Source organism: Mugil cephalus, chromosome 1 (assembly GCF_022458985.1).
Source record: "Mugil cephalus isolate CIBA_MC_2020 chromosome 1, CIBA_Mcephalus_1.1, whole genome shotgun sequence".
Classification (NCBI taxonomy): domain Eukaryota; kingdom Metazoa; phylum Chordata; class Actinopteri; order Mugiliformes; family Mugilidae; genus Mugil; species Mugil cephalus.
The window spans coordinates 32,387,645-32,411,743 of NC_061770.1; the positions used below are offsets into that span (position 1 = coordinate 32,387,645).

Here is a 24,099-nt window from a genome sequence, read left to right on the forward strand (position 1 = left end):
TGTAGAAAATAATAGAGAGATGTTTGTTGAGCTTGTTGTTGGTGAGTAGACGTATAAAGTATAGTCCTCTGACATCAACTCTGACTGAAGATGAGTTTTACTTCCACTGACTTTGGTTTGAAATATTTTGTTTCTCAGTGTCAGCTCCTGTCTCCTCACCCGTCATCAGTTTATCAGGGATGGACAGAGACAGAGGAGGAGTGGTGTTACAGTGTCAATCCAGAGGATGGTATCCAGAGCCTGAGGTGCTGTGGCTGGACGCTGAGGGAAACCTGCTCTCTGCTGGACCTCCAGAGACAGTCAGAGGTCCTGATCACCTCTATACTGTCAGCAGCAGAGTGACTGTGGACAAGAGACACAACAACAGCTTCACCTGTAGAGTCCAACAGAACAACATCCACCAGACCAGAGAGGCTCACATACATGTTCCAGGTAGAACACGCTTAGAGAACGGACCATGACATGATTTTAGTTTGACACAGTTTGTGTGTGATTGTGTAGAAATGTCATGTAACTCTGTGTGTTTTCATTTCAGATGATTTCTTCAGTTCTGCTGTTCCCATCATCACTGGTTTGGCTGTTAGCTTAGCTGTTAGCATTATGGTTATTTTAGCATGTGTCTTCTTTGTGTGGAGACAAAATAGAACCAGTAAGTTACAGATGAGTCACCACATTAATGATGTAAAACACCAGCAAACGTCTTTTCTACTTGAATTCAGCTGCTTTGATTTTACACAGAAACCAAGAAAAGATCCAGAGATGAAGCTGAAAGAAAAGAAAAGCTCCTGACAGAGGAAACAGTGAAGATGAAGGTTTTAGAAGAAACTAAAGATGTAAGAGACAAGAAGTGAAAGATTAAAGGTTTAGATTGATGAGTTTGAAGAAAGTTTGATCAGTAAACCTGCTGACTGATCATCATCCATCTGTCTGTCTGATAGCTGACAGAGAAATATGAGAAGACTGAAGAAGAGCTGCAGAAAACCAAAGAAGAACTGAAGAAAAAGACTGAAGAGATGGAAAAACATGTAGATAAAAACACATAAACACTGTAATCACCACAACTGTGACTTTGCTCCATCTACTGGTGAAATGATAAAACTGCAGGTTTTCTTCTCTCAGTTTAATGAACTAAAGGAGGAGAAGAAGAAGCTGCAGGAGGAGATGGAGACCAGAAACAAAGAGCTGGAGACCAGAAACAAAGAGCTGGAGACCAGAAACAAAGAGATGGAGGAGATGAAAGATGAGGTGAAGAACAATGTCATAGACATCACTCAGAAAAACACAAATATTTTCATATGAAAACGTCCTTCAGGTTAAATGTTAAATGTGGTGTTTAGTCTGACATGAAGAAATAGAATCAGTGATGATAAAATCTTTTTATTTGACTTTAATAAATTCTTCCAGTTGGAGAAAAACAAAGCTGCTGCTTCCAAGTCTCTGAGGTCACACCTGGTAAGTGATCACATTATAAGAACTATGATACAATCTGTTTGTCCATCATTTATAATCTTTACTGATCTCTCTTCATTCTTCTCAGTCGTCTAGTTCCAACAAACAGAAGGAGGAGGTTAGTAGTTTCTATCAGATTCTAGTTTGTTCTCATTTCAATGTGTTTCTGTTTCATTTAATATTCAGATCATTGTCTTGTTCTAAGGAGGTTGATGTTGGTGGTCAACATCTTCTCTCTGCTTGTTAGATTTGTGAGATACTTCCTCATGTTCTGTCGTGTTCCTGAGTTCTTGTCTAGATTTTTTAGTTTGTGGATCTCATCTATGTTTGTATTTGTGTTATTTTATAACCTCCAATACTTTTAGTTCCAGCTTTAGTTAGTTTTGAGTTTCTTTTGTTTCCTCCTCTGGTGTCTTTATTTGGGTCCTACCTCCACAACACAACACAACACAACACAACACAACACAACACAACACATAAGAACACAACACAACACGACACAACACAACACAACACGACACGACACGACACGACGCGACACGACACGACACGACACAACACAACACGACACGACACGACGCGACACGACACGACACGACACGACACGACACAACAGGACAGGACAAGAACATGCAACAACACACAAGAACACAAGAACACAACACACAAGAACACAACACACAAGAACACAACAGAACACAACACAACACAACACAACACAACACAACAGAACAGAACAGAACAGAAAAGAACAGGACAGTACAGGACAAGAACAAGACAGGAACACACAAGAACACACAAGAACACACAAGAACACAACACACAAGAACACAACAGAACACAACACACAAGAACACACAAGAACAGAACACACAAGAACACACAAGAACACATAACAACACATAAGAACACAACACATCACGTAAGGACACATAAGAACAGAACACATAACAACACATAAGAACACAACACATCACATAAGAACACATAAGAACACAACACATAAGAACACAACACATCACATAAGAACACAACACATAAGAACACATAAGAACACAACACATAAGATCACAACACATCACAACACATAAGAACACAACACATAAGAACACAACACAACACATAAGAACACAACACATGAGAACACATCACAACACATAAGAACACAACACATAAGAACACATAAGAACACAACACAACACATAAGAACACAACACAACACAACACGTAAGAACACAACACAACACATAAGAACACAACACGACACAACACATAAGAACACAACACAACACATAAGAACACATAAGAACACAACACAACACAACACATAAGAACACAACACAACACATAAGAACATAACACAACACATAAGAACACAACACAACACAACACGTAAGAACACAACACAACACATAAGAACACATAAGAACACAACACATAAGAACACAACACAACACATAAGAACACAACACATAAGAACACATAAGAACACAACACATAAGATCACAACACATCACAACACATAAGAACATAACACATAAGAACACAACACAACACATAAGAACACAACACATGAGAACACATCACAACACATAAGAACACAACACATAAGAACACATAAGAACACAACACAACACATGAGAACACAAAACAACACAACACGTAAGAACACAACACAACACATAAGAACACAACACGACACAACACATAAGAACACATAAGGACACAACACATAAGAACACATAAGAACACAACACATAAGAACACAACACATCACAACACATAAGAACACAACACATAAGAACACAACACAACACATAAGAACACAACACATCACAACACATAAGAACACAACACATAAGAACACAACACAACACATCACAACACATAAGAACACAACACAACACATAAGACCACTACACAACACATAAGAACACAACACATAAGAACACAACACATCACAACACATAAGAACACAACACATAAGAACACAACACAACACATAAGACCACCACACAACACATAAGAACACAACACATCACAACACATAAGAACACAACACATAAGAACACAACACAACACATAAGAACACAACACATCACAACGCATAAGAACACAACACAACACAACACATAAGACCACAACACAACACAACACAACACATAAGAACACAACACAACAGAACACAACACATAAGAACACAACACAACACAACACATAAGACCACCACACAACACATAAGAACACTACACAACACAACACATAAGAACACAACACATCACAACAAATAAGAACACAACACAACACATCACAGCACATAAGAACACAACACAACACAACACATAAGACCACCACACAACACATAAGAACACAACACAACACATAAGACCACAACACAACACAACACATCACAACACATAAGAACACAACACATAAGAACACATAACAACACAACACAACACATAAGAACACAACACAACACAACACATTAGAACACATAAGAACACAACACAACACATAAGAACACAACACAACACAACACAACAAAGAAGAACACAACACATCACAACACATAAGAACACAACACAACACATAAGAACACAACACATCACAACACATAAGAACACATAAGAACACAACACAACACATAAGAACACAACACATCACAACACATAAGAACACAACACAACACACAAGAACACATAAGAACACAACACAACACATAAGAACACATAAGAACACAACACATAAGAACACAACACAACACATAAGAACACAACAGAACACAACACAACAGAACACAACACAACAGAACACAACACAACACATAAGAACACAACACAACACATAAGAACACATAAGAACACAACACAACAGAACACAAAACATGAGAACACAACACATAAGAACACATAAGAACACAACACATAAGAATCCATAAGAACACAACACAACACAACACATAAGAACACAACACATAAGAATACAACACAACACAACACATAAGAACACAACACATAAGAACACAACACAACACATTGGAACACAACACATAAGAACACAACACATAAGAACACATAAGAACACAACACATAAGAACCCAACACAATGCATAAGAACACAACACAACACAACACATAAGAACACAACACAACACATAAGAACACATAAGAACACAACACATAAGAACCCAACACAATGCATAAGAACACAACACAACACAACACACAAGAACACGATACACAAGAACACACAAGAACACAACACAACACACAAGAACACACAAGAACACAACACAACACATAAGAACACAACACAACACATAAGAACACAACACAACACTACACATAAGAACACAACACAACACATAAGAACACAACACATAAGAACACATAAGAAGACAACACAACACATTAGAACACATAAGAACACAACACAACACATAAGAACACAACACAACACACAAAAACACACAAGAACACAACACAACACACAAGAACACATAAGAACACAACACAACACAACACATAAGAACACATAGGAACACAACACAACACATAAGAACACAACACAACACTACACATAAGAACACAACACAACACAACACAACACATAACAACACATAAGAACACAACACAACACAACACATAAGAACACAACACAACACAACAAAGAAGAACACGACACAACACATAAGAACACAACACAACACAACACAACACATAAGAACACAACACAACACAACACAACACATAAGAACACATGGATGTGGACTAAGACCAGAAAGACAGATTTTAAACATCTTTTATTGATAAATCAACTCTTTTCTTCTTTGCTATGAAGCATTTTCATCTGTTTCTATTAAAGGTCTTTCAGAGTTTTTCTTTACTCATCCTGACGTTTGTCTGTCAGCACATGTTTCATGAATCCTACGTAGAAACTTCTTTTTTTTTTCTTTTACAACTAAACTAAATGCTTCTCTTCATGTTTCTCCAGAGAGAGAAATCCAGTACAGAGGTTCTTCTTTTTACTAAGAATCATCTGCTGTAACTTTTTATTCAACTTTAACAAACATCCTTCCTGAAAACAGCCAAACCTCCCACTAGAAACATGATGTTAACTAAGAGCAGAAAGACTTGTCATTGTCTGTCTGTCTTTGATTGGTTTCTAAAGCTCCTCATGTTCTAGGTCCTACCTCCTCATCACATTTATGTTTAATGATGAAAAGTTCTCTGAATGATTGAGAGATAGAACATGAAGCTGACTGATGTGAAAGGACTAATCTGTGGATGTCGTCTCCTCCCAAACCTGAACAAACACAGAACAGCAGCAGCTCAGACAGTCAGGAGACGTCAGGAGACATCGATGTGGTGGTTAATGACAACTACAAGTTTATCTGTCTGAGAAACGAGTCTGATCAGGTGATGTTGATTTAAGAGTCATTTCTTTTCATAGAAAACATTGATGCAACAGTTTTAATAGACACCAACATTCATTTGTTCCAGTCTCTGTGTCTCATTCTTCTTCTTGTGTTTCATTTCCGTCCTGCAGGACAAACCACTGGGAGGACGTCAGTTAAAAGTCCAGATCAACAATAGTGAACCCATCACATACACATCTGATCCATCAATGAAACTCAAGGCTGGAAAGTCTGTTACTGTGAGTCTTTGTAGATGTTTCATTGATGTTGTTGTATTTTCCATTTTCTTACTTTTCCTTCAGTTTTTCTAATTATTATTTTCTGACTGTGACTCTGTGACCTTTGGATTTACTACATTTACAGATATACCCTTCAGACCGTAAGCCTCGTTTTGTTGTCCCTGGTTACCTGGTGTGGGAGGACCTGAAGTCCTGGAAGCTAAGAGACAGAGTCCAGGTCTCTCTGCAGTGAAATAGTTCCCAGTTGAACTCCTTCAATAAAGTTCAGTAATCCAGCAAACAGCAATATTATAGATGAGAAACAGCACAACTCAGATCTTCCTGCAGAAACCACACACTGCAGAGAAAGTCTCTGGAAACACTTGGCTCCATTTTATTGGATTAGTCAAGTTTGATGTGAACGTTGGTTTGTTTAAAGACTTTTACAGGATGACGTCAGTGTTTTATGTTGTTAAAATCTGACAGAATTAATATGTGAGTGTTTTACCTTTGTTTTTTGACACGTTGGACTGTAAATCTTTATATAATTAAGACATATGATCATTTATGAACTAGATGATGATACAGATTTTTCACATTTACATTGAGAAGCTTAAATGTTCTTACAATTGAATAAATAAATATATACTCTTCCATTTATTGACTGGTGTGTGTGATAAACAGTGCACTTAAATATATTATATACATTATTAAAACAAAAACTTAAAACTGCCAGTTCTCTGTGTTTGGTTATTATTTATATTGTTTGTATGTAACTCTGGGGTGAGGATACAGACCCTGGTACCGGTATCGGATGAGGATTAAGGATACAGGACTGAACCATGACCCACACACACAAAACAAAAGTTGTTTGTGTAGTTTTATTCTTGAAAGAAGTGAGAAGTTCCTCTTGTGTTTAATGGAGTGGATACGTATAAATTCTCAGGTTAGAGACTGATGCTGTTAACACAAAATAAACAGGACAAACACATTCAGCAGTTAAAGACAAATTCAGCTCTTGTACCAAATGTCATCCAACACAACAGAGACACACAATCAGTTCAACACAAATTGTGATAAAGATAATCAGAAAGAAACTGGTCAAAATGAAGCATAGTGTGTTTATGTCTTTCTTTGTTTCCTGAATATACTCAGACTTAACATGCTTAAACAGTCAGGACAGTTCAGGAGATTCTGTCTCATGTTTATTGTCCCAACCACCACAACAAATTCCTCATATGTCCAAACATACGTGGCCATGAAGATGATTTTGATTCTGAGATTCTGCAATTTCTGGTGAAAATGTCGTCATTTTGCTGCATTTACCATCAGGTTCAAATAAATAAATAAATAATTAAATAAAAGCCCCATGAACTACATTTTATTCATGGCCATGAAATTCCATGCACACATGTGTCCTGCTAAGATTCACTGAAACCAACAGGACTTCGGCCATTTTGCTAGATGGTTCAAACTGTTGGTTAAAAATGGTTAAATGGTTAAAAATGTCTTAAAAACCTGAGTCTCTGTCACACGGTCTGGACGTTACATCACCTCACACTTTAGAGTTCCCCATAAAAACAGGACGTTGACATAATTCACATCCACGTTGGCTAATGTTGCTGAACATGTTTGACAGGAGTCAGAGCATTGAATGTATTTATGAGGCCACGTTCAGGGATGGTCATAGCACCACCTTCAGGAGAAAGAGAGTCAGTGAATGTCATGGTTCTGTCTCTGTCTTTTCTTCTGTGGATCATGTTTTGGAGTTTCCTGTTTTATTTTGTCGTGTTTCTTAGTTTCCTGCCTGTCTTGCCTCCTTGTGTTTCTGTCATGTCTGTGTCATGTTTTGTGTTTCCTGTTTTGCTAAGTTTCAGATTTCCTGTCTGTGTTGCCTTGTGCGTGTTGGTTGCTTTCTCCTGGTGTGATCGCCCTCATCAGTTTCACCTGTGTCTTGTGTATTTATAGCCCTGCTTTCCCTTTGTTCTCTGTTGTGTTGTTAATGTTGTTTTCTCCTTGTCTCCATGCTATGTCATGATCCTTTTTGATTTTTGTATTTTCATGCTGTGTGCAGCACCTTTTGTTAATTATTAAATAGCCCTTTTCCCCTGGAGTCCTGCCTGCCTCATTTGTCCTGCATTTGGGTCCTCGCCTCCTACCACCTCAATATTCTAAACCTGACAGTGAACTGACCTGGGGTCTGTTTCACAAAGCAGGTTCAACAAACTCTGAGTCTAATCCTGAACTCTGAGTTACAAAACTCTGAGTTTCCTGGTTCAGAACGACGGATTTGAGTTGGTTTAATCAACTCGGAGTAGTTTGACCCGGAGTTAAGCGCGTGCACCACAACTATAAAAAACGATTCAACGAGTCACCATGGCAACAGGGAGAGGAGGGCTACGAAGTGGAAATCCTAATGCACTGTTATGGAGAGTTTCAACACGTTTTTAGAAAGAAGTGCAAAAGAGATGGAGACGGCGTGGGAGAACTTTGCTGCTCGGGTCAATGAGTAAGTTTAAATGTGGTCCTTTACAATCACAATAATATTACTGGGGAAACTGCTTGAATGGGAGCATATTCATTTATTTCTTGGGTGAAATCCCGCGGGGGAGAAGTGCACTTGGCATCAGCTTAAGATGAAATATAAAAACATTGTTCAAACAGGTCAGACCTCATGGAGGGACCTCATTCTGATCATGTTTTACACTGTAAAGTAAATATTAAGTGACTATTTGACAGTGCAGTTGTTTTATCCCCAACATGATGCTGTTTTCACACACATAAATGTCTTCTCGTCTACATCATGTTCTGTTAAATAATTCAGCCTGTTTAAACTAACACAGACAGATGCAGTAAAACGGGTGGTGGTCCAGCACCTCCACCTCTAACGGAGGCAGAGGAGCCCTAAGCCAGAATATTGGAGGCCAGTGTCTGAAGGAATCCCTGGAGGAGCTCATCCTCTGAGTCCAACCCCCAACACACAAGCATCTTTATAAAATGTAAGAGGGCTATAGATATTTTTTAAGGCCTATTCATACAATTATTTATTTTTCAATTTTTCTTTTGTCCCAACAGATTCTGATGGTACGGCTCAAAAAGATAATTGTCTGGAAATGCTAAAAACATCAATGCGCGGTCTGAAAACATCTCAGATGAATATTTAATTCTCTGTGCAGTAATGCTGCACCTTCATCCACGGGATTGTTGTAAAAAGGACATGGTGGTGAAAAAAGTCTCCTCCTACTGGTCCTAATGGACTTCTGATAAAGCTACTGACTCTGATTTATTTAATGATTTTTGACAGACGTCAGAACAAGACTACGCCAAAACTCACCTGCTGAATGAATGAAAGAGGAAATCAAATGTCGTGTGTGGCTGAAAGAGGGCGGAGACAGAGAGAAACTTGAGGTTCAATGAGTAAAACCAGGTCCCGACCAGGTTAGGTTCATAGAGTCTGTTACTACAGTAACTAACCGAGAGCTGAAGTTATCTCTCTCCCTGAAACAGGCTAGAGTTATCCTGCTTTCTCTGGTTTGAGTTACCTCCCTTTGTGAAACAGAAAACTCTGAGTTTCCTCATTTCAGGGTGAATAAACTTGGTTTTCACTAAACCTGCTTTGTGAAACAGACCCCAGATCCACCACAAATGTGATGACATGAAGCCATAAGAACATTTAACATGCAGTTGGAAATATCGGCTTCTTTTTTGTCTGTTGTGCTGAATTTGAGTGAACAGTTGTTCAAAACTCATGAAGCTTTATTCACAATGTAAAACACTTTCTTTTGGAGGCCCATGTAAAAATGTCTGAACAGCACCCGACATGTCTGTAAACTACTCATGTCTGTAATCCTCCAAGAGGGACAAATATTTCTCTTGGGTCCATTTTCAGACGTTGTATTTCAATGAACTTGTCCTACAGACTTTGTAGAGTCTGGACGAGGGTCCAGCTCAGCCAGGAGGGTGTGAGGGCCCGTTCATCACTGGTAGAAACTCTTTGAGCAGGAATTCTGTTTGTGTTTGTCGCCTTTTCACATGTAAACACATTAGTTCTGATAGTCTTTGTAGTAATTTAATTCATCATCTTTGCTGATGATGTGAATGTATTAAACTATCCTGACAGCAGGGTTCACATATGCAGCATCTAAACTCACTGTGAAGGCACAAAAGTGAAAGTATGAGACTTTGTCCGTTAACAGCTGAGTTGATGTGGGCGTGTTTGTTTTTCCAGCCAATCAGTGTCTGTCACTGAGCACTGACCAAACCTGTTTCAGGTATGTGAATCCTTTGCCTCCATTTCCTCCTGCTTATTTCTTTCCTTCTTTTGTCCTTTTATTTATTTGTGTCTCTGTCGATCGTCCTCTTGTGGGTCCTATCCTCCAGACGTCCCTCAACCTTCCTCCTCTGATGGAGTCAGAACCAGCTTCCTGATCGGTATGTAACAGAGACAGAGACACAGCAGAGAAATGAGGGGTTTTAGAAACGTGTAAGTATAAAACAATGATATGTCAGGATTTGTAGAGAGACTGTCACCAACGAGATAAGAGTGAATTTGACTTTAGTTGACTGATATATAAATGTATTTATTGGTGGATTGTAGCTGCTACGTTGCTGTGAGTGATGGCGCTGCAGTAAATACTGACTGTTAGTGAATGAGTGGGTTTCAACATTTGGTCGACTGTCGTTAAGGTGTGGGTGGTGGAATCTACTTCCCTGTATGAACCCTGTACAGCTGAGTATCCGGGTGCTACACCTGCCATGGAATTAATCATCTCACCATTTTGTTAGCCCACTCCTTAGTATCCCTAGGGTTAGGGTTAAATAATAATATACAAAAAACATCTTTGTGTTTGTGCTCAGCTCTAAATCACTGTTTTTTTTTTTTATTTCTGTGTCATTTCCAGGCCATCCCTGTATGACACCCAACCTGTTTTGTCCTTTTTTTTTTTTGTTAATTATATGCTTCTTCAGTATAAATTAATAGAGAGAGAGACATAGAGACATAGCAGAGAGATGAGAGATTTTAGAAAAGTAAAATTATACAACAATGGGGGGGCTGTCACTCACAAGGTAAGACTGAAGGGTCTTCCAGCAGTTGGGGCACCAGAAAATTACTTTCTCATAAAAATATATAGATTTTGTCTGTTTTACATTTTTTAAAACATTTTTAGAAACATTTTCACAGTTTAAAACAATGACATTACCCATAAATGTGGTAAATAAATATTGTAATACAAATGATAATGCTTAAATTTACATAAATTTAAATATGCCTATCCCAGCTGTCAATTTCCAAATGATAGCACACAAACTGTCTGCAGCAGGTTTGATGTCCTTACAACAGAGCTGCTCTTTGATAGTGACCTGTGTTACACCATCTATCAGCCATCCTTAGCTCTGTGCTCCCTCCCCAGCTCCCACTGTGAATGTATAAAACAATGTGTACAACAGCAGGGTTCACGAGGACAGAATGTGATGCATGATGTAGGAATGTGGCAGTTGCAGCAAGTAAACATTTCAGTTGTCCATAGTCTGCTCCTGTCTTACTTGCTGTGTGTTTTGTGTTTTTTAATGACTTTGTTGTCTTCATCCAATCAGACACTGAGCACTGACCTAACCAGTTTCTGACACACCTCACTCCAAAGAAGTTTTTCAGGTATGTGAATCCTTTGCCTCCATTTCCTCCTTCTTACCTCTTTCAGTTGTTTTCCTTCTGTCTATTTGTGTCTCTGTCGATCGTCCTCTTGTGGGTCCTCTCCTCCAGACGTCCCTCAACCTTCCTCGTCTACCAGAGTCAGAACCAGCTTCCTGATCGGTATGTAACAGAGACAGAGACACAGCAGAGAGATGAGGGATTTTAGAAAACTGAAAGTATAAAACAATGATATGTCAGGATTTGTAGAGAGACTGTTATCAACGAAGTAAGAATGAATGGTTTATGGTTAAAGTCTGACTTTAGTTAACTGGTATATTAATATATTTATAGGTGAATCCTCTTTTGGTGGATTGTAGCTGGTACTATCATGAAATGAGTGTTGGTGAGGTTCAGCATTTATTCTTTTTGTTTGTGTGCCGTCACACTGACGCTTCTTTGTTGTGTTTCTTACAGTCTGACAGAATAAATTGGAATCTGCCTTTGATTCCTCAGCCTGTTTCTGTTGCCAGTCTCTCCTTTGGTCAGTCTCAGTTCTGAATCTTTATGTATCTGCCGATTGATTGCCTCAATTATTATTTGTTTCACTTGATAGAAATATTTGATGGATGGAATTTCCTCTCCTGCTCCTTAGTATATCCACCCTCACTGCCTTTTGGAATTCATTTAGAGCATCATCTGCTTCATTTTCAGGACTCTCTGATTCTTCAGATGGACGGTCTGGTCCTTCACTTCCTGCCCGGAACCATCACTGGTTTGGTTTTCTGTCTCCTCCTCACTCACTACTGTAAAGGTAACTTATGCAGAGCTTTGTTGGAGCAAATATGGTCGTTTGAAACAATCTGTTTATTATAATGTAAAGTATTAATTGGTTTAGAATTCTGGGAAACCATCCAATCAATGGGCAACAATAGCAAGTAATTCTGCAACCACTCACCTAAAACACAGCCTGCAACAAATAATCATATCTACACATTTACTGTCTTTGTTAGTTACCCAGTTCATAAAAAAGTTAAGTAGTGTTAATCAGTGTTGCTCCTTTAGCCTTAGTCTGTTGTTGTGAGTCAGCTGTGAGAGGTGCAGTCCGATGGAGATTGAAATCTTTCTGTGACATGTTCTGGAGATTCAGTTTGGATTAAACTGGTCACTTTCTGTGACCAGTTTGTGTTTAGCTGACGTAGCAGCTAGATGTTGTGTCTTAACTGCAGCTTGTGTTGCACAAAATGACCCAACACCTACAAACAATCTAGTCTTAAAAAGTGAGTCAGACTTTAAATCAGAGACAGTTGCAAAATAAAACAAAACTATTATTATTAGTGAATGTGATTTTCAATTATCCTCTCTCAACTTATAATGTAGATAATTTATTTCAGAATCAGCTTTATTGGCCAGGTATTTGACTCCGGTCACTTTGATCAATGATACAACAAAAATAAAAAACAACACTGACGTTTTTTTTTAGCTGTAATCACATCTAGATTTAGAATGAACAGTCCAGATGTTGATTGTCATCACAAAGTAGTAACATTTGCTTAAGACAATCAGAATATGGGCAAAAAATGGCCATTGTGTAAATTAAATACACATTTTAACCTTCATCAGTCAGTAAACAAGGTTCACAGCCTGCAACATCTTTGAGTTTGTACATATATTAACAGAATATCAGCAGATTTTCAGACCAATTCTGAAAGTGGAAAAAGAGAATCAAATCAAACATATGAAACAGAAATATTAAATTTTGTGTAAATTTTTTTAACAGGAAAATGAGTCAATATCATATATGAATAGTGAACCTCTAGGATTAGAACTTAATTTCAAGGTTCTGTGCTGAGAAATGTTTCTATCAATGTGATTAAAGTGGTTCACTTCCTGGTTTACGTGAAATAAATCAGGGATCAGTTTCAGTTTGATCTTCACAACACATGTTTGTGTTGAAGTGTTTGATGACAACATTTTAGTTTGACACAGTTTGTATGTGATTGTGTAGAAATGTCATGTAACTCTGTGTGTTTTCATTTCAGATGATTTCTTCTTGTCCTCGTCCAGTTCTGCTGTTCCCATCAACACTGGTTTGGCTGTTAGCTTAGCTGTTAGCATCGTGGTTAATTTAGCAGGTGTCTTCTTTGTGTGGAGACAAAATAGAACCAGTAAGTTACAGATGAGTCACCACATTAATGATGTAAAACACCAGCAAACGTCTTTTCTAGTTGAATTTAGCTGCTTTGATTTTACACAGAAACCAAGAAAAGATCCAGAGATGAAGCTGAGAAGGAGAAACTTTTAGGAGAAACTAAAGATGTAAGAGACAAGAAGTAAAACATTAAACGTTCAGATTGATGAGTTTGAAGAAAGTTTGATCAGTAAACCTGCTGACTGATCATCATCCATCTGTCTGTCTGATAGCTGACAGAGAAATATGAGAAGATTGAAGAAGAGCTGCAGAAAACCAAAGAAGAACTGAAGAACAAGACTGAAGAGATGGAGAAATATGTAGAGACACACACATAAACACTATCATTGTATTATTGAGGACTGACCTCTGATCAACACAACTGTGACTTTGCTCCATCTACTGGTGAAATGATACAACTGCAGGTTTTCTCCTCCTCTCAGGTTAATGAACTAAAGGAGGAGAAGAAGAAGCTGCAGGAGGAGATGGAGACCAGAAACAAAGAGCTGGAGACCAGAAACAAAGAGCTGGAGGCCAGAAACAAAGAGATGGAGGAGATGAAAGATGAGGTGAAGAACAAGCTCATAGACATGGAGAGAGAAGTCAAAGTCAACTTTGTTATCAATTCCAATATGTGCAACACATACAAGATTGAAATTATCTTCCTCAAAGGCTACGATGCAGCAACTAAACAAATAAATATAATCACGAAAAATGCAAACGTTGAGATTTAAAAGTGGAGCATGAAATATATATATTATAAAGTTGATTCACTTTAACAAATACTTCAGAGAGAAAACAATGAAATGAGAAAATTAAACATCAGAGAGAAACAAAGGAGCTGGAAACAGAGGTTCATGTTGAATCCAGATCTTTTAATTCCATAATAAGGAAGAAGTTTAGAACCAAATCAGTTTGTCATGTTTGCAGCATTGGACATAGTTTTTCACCTCCACTCTCTTTCTGGGCCAGTTTGCCTTTGCCTCTAGTCTTTGTAGGTTTAGACAGAGTGTGGCTGAAATCTCACCCATATTCCAAGTGGGACCAATCCTTCTCACCCAAACTCTCCTCAGTGGAAAGGCCCATGCAGGGTCATGAGGAAACTGAATCTGTTAAATTGTGAAATAGTTTTGAGAGACTCTGGTGAGGACCTGGTGTGAATGTGGCTCAGCTTCAGCCGTGCTACCCAGCTGCAGCTGAATGGGACGAGAAACAAGGTCAGCAGGTGATAAGAGTCTTTGAAGAGGAGTCTGAGGATGAAGACCTCCCTGGTTTCTCATCTGATGATTAAGTTAATTAACTTACTGCCTGGTACCACAGCGGTGGAGTCATACTGACCTACCTTGGAGCGTGACGTCACTTAGACTCTTAGACAGCTGGATGGATGAGGAAACAGTGTTCACATCCTGTGGTTAACCAGGAAGTCAGGAAGTTAATCCCACAAAATAATGAACTAAAATAAGTTGTTTGGAGTCTTTTTCTTTCTTTATTTTAATAACGAACTGAACAGAAAAAAAATGTTTGTTTATTTTTCTTTAATGAACTCTGAAGAGGGAAAGTTTTATGTTATTGAAACAAAGACTGAATTATTGTGGAACATTGAAAGTAATTTCTTTGGTGGTTATATTTTATACTTAAACATCTTTGTGTGTGTTTGTAGTGTTAGAGACACTTTTGATTAAAAAAAAATAAAAGAAGAAGAAGAACAAACTATTATTGTGACCTGGCATCCAGACAAAATAAATGACTTAATTAATAAATTAATAAACATCTCTGATGAAACATGATAAAACCAGCACAACATGGATGTTGACTAAGAGCAGAAAGACAGATTTGAAAGTCTCTCTGTCTGGAACTGATCCCAAGATCCATGAACCACAAGAAGAATTTTATTTGTTTCCTCTAATTGATTCACATGAGAAGAAGTAAAAATAAAAGAACATGCATGAAGGAGGTCTGTTGTTAATCTCATCTCCTCTTTCTGTCTTCTCTCTCTTCAGCTGGAAAAACTAAATGGTGACAACAAGAAGCTTCAAGAGGAGAAACATCAGCTGAAGAAGGAGATGGAGACCAGAAACAAAGAGCTGGAGACCAGAAACAAAGAGCTGGAGACCAAAAACAAAGAGATGGAGACCAGAAACAAAGAGCTGGAGACCAGAAACAAAGAGCTGGAGGCCAGAAACAAAGAGATGGAGGAGATAAAAGATGAGGTGAAGAACAAGCTCATAGACATGGAGAGAGAAGTCAAAGTCAACTTTGTTATCAATTCCAATATGTGCAACACATACAAGATTGAAATTATCTTCCTCAAAGGCTACGATGCAGCAACTAAACAAATAAATATAATCACGAAAAATGCAAACGTTGAGATTTAAAAGTGGAGCATGAAATATATATATTATAAAGTTGATTCACTTTAACAAATACTTCAGAGAGAAAACAATGAAATGAGAAAATTAAACATCAGAGAGAAACAAAGGAGCTGGAAACAGAGGTTCATGTTGAATCCAGATCTTTTAATTCCATAATAAGGAAGAAGTTTAGAACCAAATCAGTTTGTCATGTTTGCAGCATTGGACATAGTTTTTCACCTCCACTCTCTTTCTGGGCCAGTTTGCCTTTGCCTCTAGTCTTTGTAGGTTTAGACAGAGTGTGGCTGAAATCTCACCCATATTCCAAGTGGGACCAATCCTTCTCACCCAAACTCTCCTCAGTGGAAAGGCCCATGCAGGGTCCTGAGGAAACTGAATCTGTTAAATTGTGAAATAGTTTTGAGAGACTCTGGTGAGGACCTGGTGTGAATGTGGCTCAGCTTCAGCCATGCTACCCAGCTGCAGCTGAATGGGACGAGAAACAAGGTCAGCAGGTGATAAGAGTCTTTGAAGAGGAGTCTGAGGATGAAGACCTCCCTGGTTTCTCATCTGATGATTAAGTTAATTAACTTACTGCCTGGTACCAGAGCGGTGGAGTCATGCTGACCTACCTTGTAGCATGACATCACTTAGACTCTTAGACAGCTGGATGGATGAGGAAACAGTGTTCACATCCTGTGGTTAACCAGGAAGTCAGGAAGTTAATCCCACAAAATAATGAACTAAAATAAGTTGTTTGGAGTCTTTTTTCTTTCTTTGAATTACGAACTTGTGACGGTGTCACTAAAAATAAATAAACAATGAATCGAGTGTAGCCCTTAAGACACTAAAATGAAAGTTACAGTAAAACGGCGTGTTTTCTTTATCATATGAGGAATTACATTTTCCCTGAGGTATGATATGGGTGGTCTGTCTGATTGTGTAATTGTTGATTCATTGATCTGTGTGATAACCGGAAAGGTTATACAAGGAGGATGTGTCTGAAGGGGGAGAAGCGGGAGACAGAAAAAAGAACAAAGGACTAAGTGTGGACCTGTAGCAGGACCCAAAAGAAGTAGCTTGTCTAGTTAGCCGAAACAAAACAATCATAAATAACCTTCAAGAAAAGACATTGGCGAGCGGGCTACGGGGATCATACTCCATTGTGGATCGTTTTTGTTCTGGTATACCAGTTGGCGATCGATCACACTTTTTTCTTTTTTCTCCTGTTTTTTTTCTGTAACGAACTTATTGCATTATTTTTCATCTGGACACCAGCACCGTTTGGATTAAACTGTATCAGCGGCCGCGGTCGGACGAACTTAATATAATTTAAAAGACATTAAAGAGGGGTTGAAATGGTCCAAATATAAGTTCTTCGTTAGATGGGATTTTTTCCTGAATTTACGTGATATAAAAAATAGACTTTATTTCTGTTGATTAAATGAGGGACCCCGTATATCCATGACGGATTTTGGTGTGTTTTTATGGGTTCACGAACAAAGTGTGGGTTACACTTTCTGTATAATATTTCATATTTCATTTCACTTAAAGGGAAATAATTTAATTGTTTCAAACTAAATGGAAAAAAAAAAAGTTTGTTTTTTTAATGAACTCTGACGAGGGAAAGTTTTGTGTGATTGAAACAAAGACTGAATTATTGTGGAACATTGAAAGTAATTTCTTTGGTGGTTATATTTTATACTTAAACATCTTTGTGTGTGTTTGTAGTGTTAGAGACAATTTTGATTAAAAAAAAAAAGAAGAAGAAGAAGAACAAACTATTATTGTGACCTGATATCCAGACAAAATAAATGACTTAATTAATAAATCAATAAACATCTCTGATGAAATATGATAAAAACCAGCACAACATGGATGTTGACTAAGAGCAGAAAGACAGATTTGAAAGTCTCTCTGTCTGGAACTGATCCCAAGATCCATGAACCACAAGAAGGATTTTATTTGTTTCCTCTCATTTAATCACATGAGAAGAAGTAAAAATAAAAGAACATTCATGAAGGAGGTCTGTTGTTAATCTCATCTCCTCTTTCTGTCTTCTCTCTCTTCAGCTGGAAAAACTAACTGGCGACAACAAGAAGCTTCAAGAGGAGAAACATCAGATGGAGAAGGAGATGGAGACCAGAAACAAAGAGATGTGGACCAGAAACAAAGAGATGGAGGAGATAAAAGATGAGGTGAAGAACAAGCTCATAGACATGGAGAGAGAAGTAGTTTATTCACACACATCACATAGTGTAGGGAAAAACATTATTATAGGTGAATTAAATAAGAATATGAACATAAATATATATTTAAATGTGAGTGTGTAATGGAGAATATCTCAGTGGAACATCCAGATATCATGTACAGGGTTGTGTAGCTGTCCTCCAGTCTAGGTGGTTGTAGACTGTTGACTTGGTTGTGTGTCAGACAGAGAGTTTGTTGGACTGGTTTAGAGCAGCTATAGCTCTGGAGGAGAAACTCTTGTTGAGTGTGGATGTGGGGGTGTGGAGGCTTTGTAACGTCTGCCTGGTGGCAGCAGTTCAGACAGATGTGTTAGGTCCTCACAGACTGTAGTCACCTTCCTGAGGAACCTGGTGGTGTAGATCTACTCCAGCACAGGAAGATGGAGAAACAACAATAGATCAGAAATATGTGGACACGTCTACAACAGGACTGAAAAGTGACTTGTTCATATGGACACGTCCTTCAGGTTAAATGTTGAATGTGTTGTTTAGTCTGACATGAACAAATAGAATCAGTGATAATAAAATCTTTTTATTTGACTTTAATAAATTCTTCCAACAGAAAAACAAAGCTGCTGTTTCTTTGTCTATCTGGCCTATCTTGGTAAGTGTTCACATTATAAGAACTATGATACAATCTGTATGTCCATCATTTATAATCTTTACTGATCTCTCTTCATTCTTCTCAGTCGTCTGGTTCCAACAAACTGAAGGAGGAGGTTAGTAGTTTCTATCAGACTCTAGTTTGTTCTCATTTCAATGTGTTTCTGTTTCATTTAATATTCAGATCATTGTCTTGTTCTAAGGAGGTTGATGTTGGTGGTCAACATCTTCTCTCTGCTTGTTAGATTTGTGAGATACTTCCTCATGTTCTGTCATGTTCCTGAGTTCTTGTCTAGATTTTAGTTTGTGGATCTCATCTATGTTTGTATTTGTGTTATTTTATAACCTCCAATACTTTTAGTTCCAGCTTCAGTTTTCAGTAAAGTTTCCTTTGTTTCTGTTTCCTCCCTTGGTGTCTGTATTTGGATCTTACATATCTTCTAAATCTATATTTTAGTTTCTATAAAAGGTCTCTGAGTGTTTCTTTACTCTAAATCAACATCCTGGGGTTTGTCTGTCAGCACATGTTTTATGAATCATAAGTAGAAACTTAATTTTTTTTCTTTTACTGCTTTGAGTGAGACAACATGAGTCAACATTCATGAAGGTCCATGTTTAATCTCATCTTCTCTTTCTGTCTTCTCTCTCCTCATAATAAAGAAACTTGTGGATGTAGAGAGAGAAACACAAACACAGAAACATCAACCTGCAGCACTTTTTAATTCAATGTTTATTGACTTTTCCCCCAAAATCATAATTTATTAGAGAGCAGTTTCCAACTTAAATCAGAACAACAACTAAACTAAATGTTTCTCTTCATGTTTCTCCAGAGAGAGAAATCCAGTACAGAGGTTCTTCTTTTTACTAAGAATCATCTGCTGTAACTTTTTATTCAACTTTAACAAACATCCTTCCTGAAAACAGCCAAACCTCCCACTAGAAACATGATGTTAACTAAGAGCAGAAAGACTTGTCATTGTCTGTCTGTCTTTGATTGGTTTCTAAAGCTCCTCATGTTCTAGGTCCTACCTCCTCATCACATTTATGTTTAATGATGAAAAGTTCTCTGAATGATTGAGAGATAGAACATGAAGCTGACTGATGTGAAAGGACTAATCTGTGGATGTCGTCTCCTCCCAAACCTGAACAAACACAGAACAGCTGCAGCTCAGTCACTCTGGAGACGTCAGGAGACATCATTGCTGTCATTAATGACAAATACAACTGTATCTGTCTGAATAACGAGTCTGATCAGGTGATGTTGCTTTAAGAGTCATTTCTTTTCATAGAAAATATTGATGCAACAGGTTTAATAGACACCAACATTCATTTGTTCCTGTCTCTGTGTCTCATTCTTCTTCTTGTGTTTCATTTCCGTCCTGCAGGACAAACCACTGGGAGGACGTCAGTTAAAAGTCCAGATCAACAATAGTGAACCCATCACATACACATTTGATCCATCAGTGAAACTCAAGGCTGGAAACCCTGTTACTGTGAGTCTTTGTAGATGTTTCATTGATGTTGTTATATTTTCCATTTTCTTACTTTTCCTTCAGTTTTTCTAATTATTATTTTCTGACTGTGACTCTGTGACCTTTGGATTTATTACATTTACAGTTATACCATCCAGACAATGACCAGCGTTATGCTTTCCCTCGTGACCTGATGTGGAAGGACTTGAAGCCCTGGAAGTCTGGAGCCAGAGTCCAGGTCTCTCTGCAGTGACATAGTTCCCAGTTGAACTCCTTCAATAAAGTTCAGTAATCCAGCAAACAGCAACATTATAGATGAGAAACAGCACGACTCAGATCTTCCTGCAGAAACCACACACTGCAGAGAAAGTCTCTGGAAACACTTGGCTCCATTTTATTGGATTAGTCAAGTTTGATGTGAACGTTGGTTTGTTTAAAGACTTTTACAGGATGACGTCAGTGTTTTATGTTGTTAAAATCTGACAGAATTAATATGTGAGTGTTTTACCTTTATTTTTTGACACGTTGGACTGTAAATCTTTATATAATAAAGACATATGATCATTTATAAACTAGATGATGATACAGATTTTTCACATTTACATTGAGAAGCTTAAATGTTCTTACAATTTAATAAATGAAGATATACTCGTCCATTTATTGACTGGTGTGTGTGATCAACAGTGCACTTAAATATGTTATATACAATATTAAAATAAAAACTTAAAACTGCCAGTTCTCTATGTTTGGTTATTATTCATATTGTTTGTATGTAACTCTGGGGTGAGGATACAGACCCTGGTACCGGTAGCGGATGAGGATTAAGGATACAGGACTGAACCATGACCCACACACACAAAACAAAAGTTGTCTGTGTAGTTTTATTCTTGAAAGAAGTGAGAAGTTCCTCTTGTGTTTAATGGAGTGGATACGTATAAATTCTCAGGTTAGAGACTGACGCTGTTAACACAAAATAAACAGGAACAAACACATTCAGCAGTTAAACAAAATTCAGATCTTGTACCAAATGTCATCCAACACAACAGAGACACACAATGAGTTCAACACAAATTGTAATAAAGATAATTAGAAAGAAATTGGTCAAAATGAAGCATAGTGTGTTTATGTCTTTCTTTGTTCCCTGAATATACTCAGACTTAACACGTTTAAACAGTCAGGACAGTTCAGGAGATTCTGTCTCATGTTTATTGTCCCAACCACCACAACAACTTCCTCATATGTCCAAACATACGTGGCCAAAAAGATGATTTTGATTCTGAGATTCTGCAATTTCTGGTGAAAATGTCGTCATTTTGCTGCATTTACCATCAGGTTGAAATAAATAAATAAATAAATAAATAAAAGAAACATTTTATTCATGGCCATGAAATTCCATGCACACATGTGTCCTGCTAAGATTCACTGAAACCAACAGGACGTCGGCCATTTTGCTAGATGGTTCAAACTGTTGGTTAAAAATGGTTAAATGGTTAAAAATGTCTTAAAACCTGAGTCTCTGTCCCACGGTCTGGACGTTACATCACCTCACACTTTAGAGTTCCCCATAAAAACAGGACGTTGACATAATTCACATCCACGTTGGCTAATGTTGCTGAACATGTTTGACAGGAGTCAGAGTATTGAATGTATTTATTAGGCCACGTTCAGGGATGGTCATAGCACCACCTTCAGGAGAAAGAGAGTCAGTGAGTGTCATGGTTCTGTCTCTGTCTTTTCTTCTGTGGATCATGTTTTGGAGTTTCCTGTTTTATTTTGTCATGTTTCTTAGTTTCCTGCCTGTCTTGCCTCCTTGTGTTTCTGTCACGTCTGTGTCATGTTTTGTGTTTCCTGTTTTGCTAAGTTTCAGATTTCCTGTCTGTGTTTGTGTTGCCTTGTGTGTGTTGGTTGCTTTCTCCTGGTGTGATCGCCCTCATCAGTTTCACCTGTGTCTTGTGTATTTATAGCCCTGCTTTCCCTTTGTTCTCTGTTGTGTTGTTAATGTTGTTTTCTCCTTGTCTCCATGCTATGTTATGATCCTTTTTGATTGTTGTATTTTCATGCCGTGTGCAGCACCTTTTGTTAATTATTAAATAGCCCTTTTCCCCTGGAGTCCTGCCTGCCTCATTTGTCCTGCATTTGGGTCATCAGCTCCTACCACATCAATATTCTAAACCTGACAGTGAACTGACCTGAGGTCTGTTTCACAAAGCAGGTTCAACAAACTCTGAGTCTAATCCTGAACTCTGAGTTAGAAAACTCTGAGTTTCCGGTTCCAGAACAACGGATTTGAGTTGGTTTAATCAACTCGGAGTAGTTTGACCTGGAGTTAAGCGCGTGCACCACAACTATAAAAAAAACAGCATCAATGGAGCCACGATTCAACGAGTCACCATGGCAACAGGGAAGAGGAGGGCTACGAAGTGGAAATCCTAATGCGCTGATACAGAGAGTTTCAACACGTTTTTAGAAAGAAGTGCAAAAGAGATGGAGACGGCATAGGAGAACATTGCTGCTCGGGTCAATGTGTAAGTTTAAATGTGTACTTATATGACAATAATATTACAGGGGAATCTGCTTGAATAGGAGCATATTCATTTATTTCTTTTGTGAAATCCCGCGGGGGAGAAGAGCACTTGGCATCAGCTTAAGATGAAATATAAAAACATTGTTCAAACAGGTCAGACTTCGGCCTGGAGGGACCTCATTCTGATCATGTTTTACACTGTGAAGTAAATATTAAGTGGATATTTGACTGTGCAGTTGTTTTATCCCCAACATAATGCTGTTTTCACACACGTAAATGTCTTCTCGTCTATATCATGTTCCGTTAAATAACCCAGCCTGTTTAAACTAACACAGACTTCTACTCAGCCAACAGAAAGAAGGCAGATGGGTGGTGGTCCAGCACCTCCACCTCTAACGGAGGCAGAGGAGCCATAAGCCAGAATATTGGAGGCCAGTGTCTGAGGGAATCCCTGGAGGAGCTCATCCTCTGAGTCCACCCCCCAACACACAAGCATCTTTATAAAATGTAAGAGGGCTATAGATATTTTTTAAGGTCTATTCATACAATTATTTATTTGTCTATTTTTCTTTTGTCCCAACAGATTCTGATGGTACGGCTCAAAAAGATAATTGTCTGGAAATGCTAAAAACATCAATGCACGGTCTGAAAACATCTCCAATGAATATTTACCTCCAATAATTCTCTGTGCAGTAATGCTGCACCTTCATCCACGGGATCATTGTAAAAAGGACATGTTGGTGAAAAGAGTCGCCTCCTACTGGTCCTAATGGACTTCTGATAGAGCTACTGAATCTGATTTCTTTTAATGATTTTTGACAGACGTCAGAACAAGACTTTGCCAAAACTCACCTGCTGACAGAATGAAAGAGGAAATCAAATGGTGTGTATGGCTGAAAGAGGGCGGAGACAGAGAGAAACTCCAGGTTTAATGAGTAAAACCAGGTCCCCACCAGGTTAGGTTCATGGAGTCTGTTACTATGGTAACTGACC

General features: G+C 38.1%; 1 protein-coding gene and 1 long non-coding RNA gene across 3 annotated transcripts; both read left to right on the plus strand.

Moving 5' to 3' along the window:
- Window positions 1–10,373: 10,373 nt before the first annotated feature.
- LOC125016753 lies at window positions 10,374–13,817 on the plus strand. The gene is made up of 6 exons (XR_007113748.1): window positions 10,374–10,518; window positions 11,683–11,740; window positions 11,849–11,899; window positions 12,194–12,260; window positions 12,431–12,530; window positions 13,759–13,817. It is a non-coding gene; the product is annotated as an uncharacterized LOC125016753 (long non-coding RNA).
- Window positions 13,818–16,078: 2,261 nt separating this feature from the next.
- On the plus strand, window positions 16,079–20,935 carry LOC125016499 (lamin-A-like). Of its 2 annotated transcripts, none has more exons than XM_047599012.1 (6): window positions 16,079–16,117; window positions 19,070–19,111; window positions 19,197–19,226; window positions 20,267–20,365; window positions 20,496–20,603; window positions 20,728–20,935. In XM_047599012.1, exons 1-6 carry the CDS (start codon window positions 16,097–16,099, stop codon window positions 20,833–20,835), a joined length of 408 nt encoding a protein of 135 aa, XP_047454968.1. In that variant the 5' UTR covers window positions 16,079–16,096; the 3' UTR covers window positions 20,836–20,935. The 2 variants fall into 2 exon arrangements, with proteins under 2 accessions (XP_047454968.1, XP_047454978.1); XM_047599022.1 differs by lacking the exon at window positions 16,079–16,117 and adding an exon at window positions 18,418–18,456.
- Window positions 20,936–24,099: the final 3,164 nt, after the last annotated feature.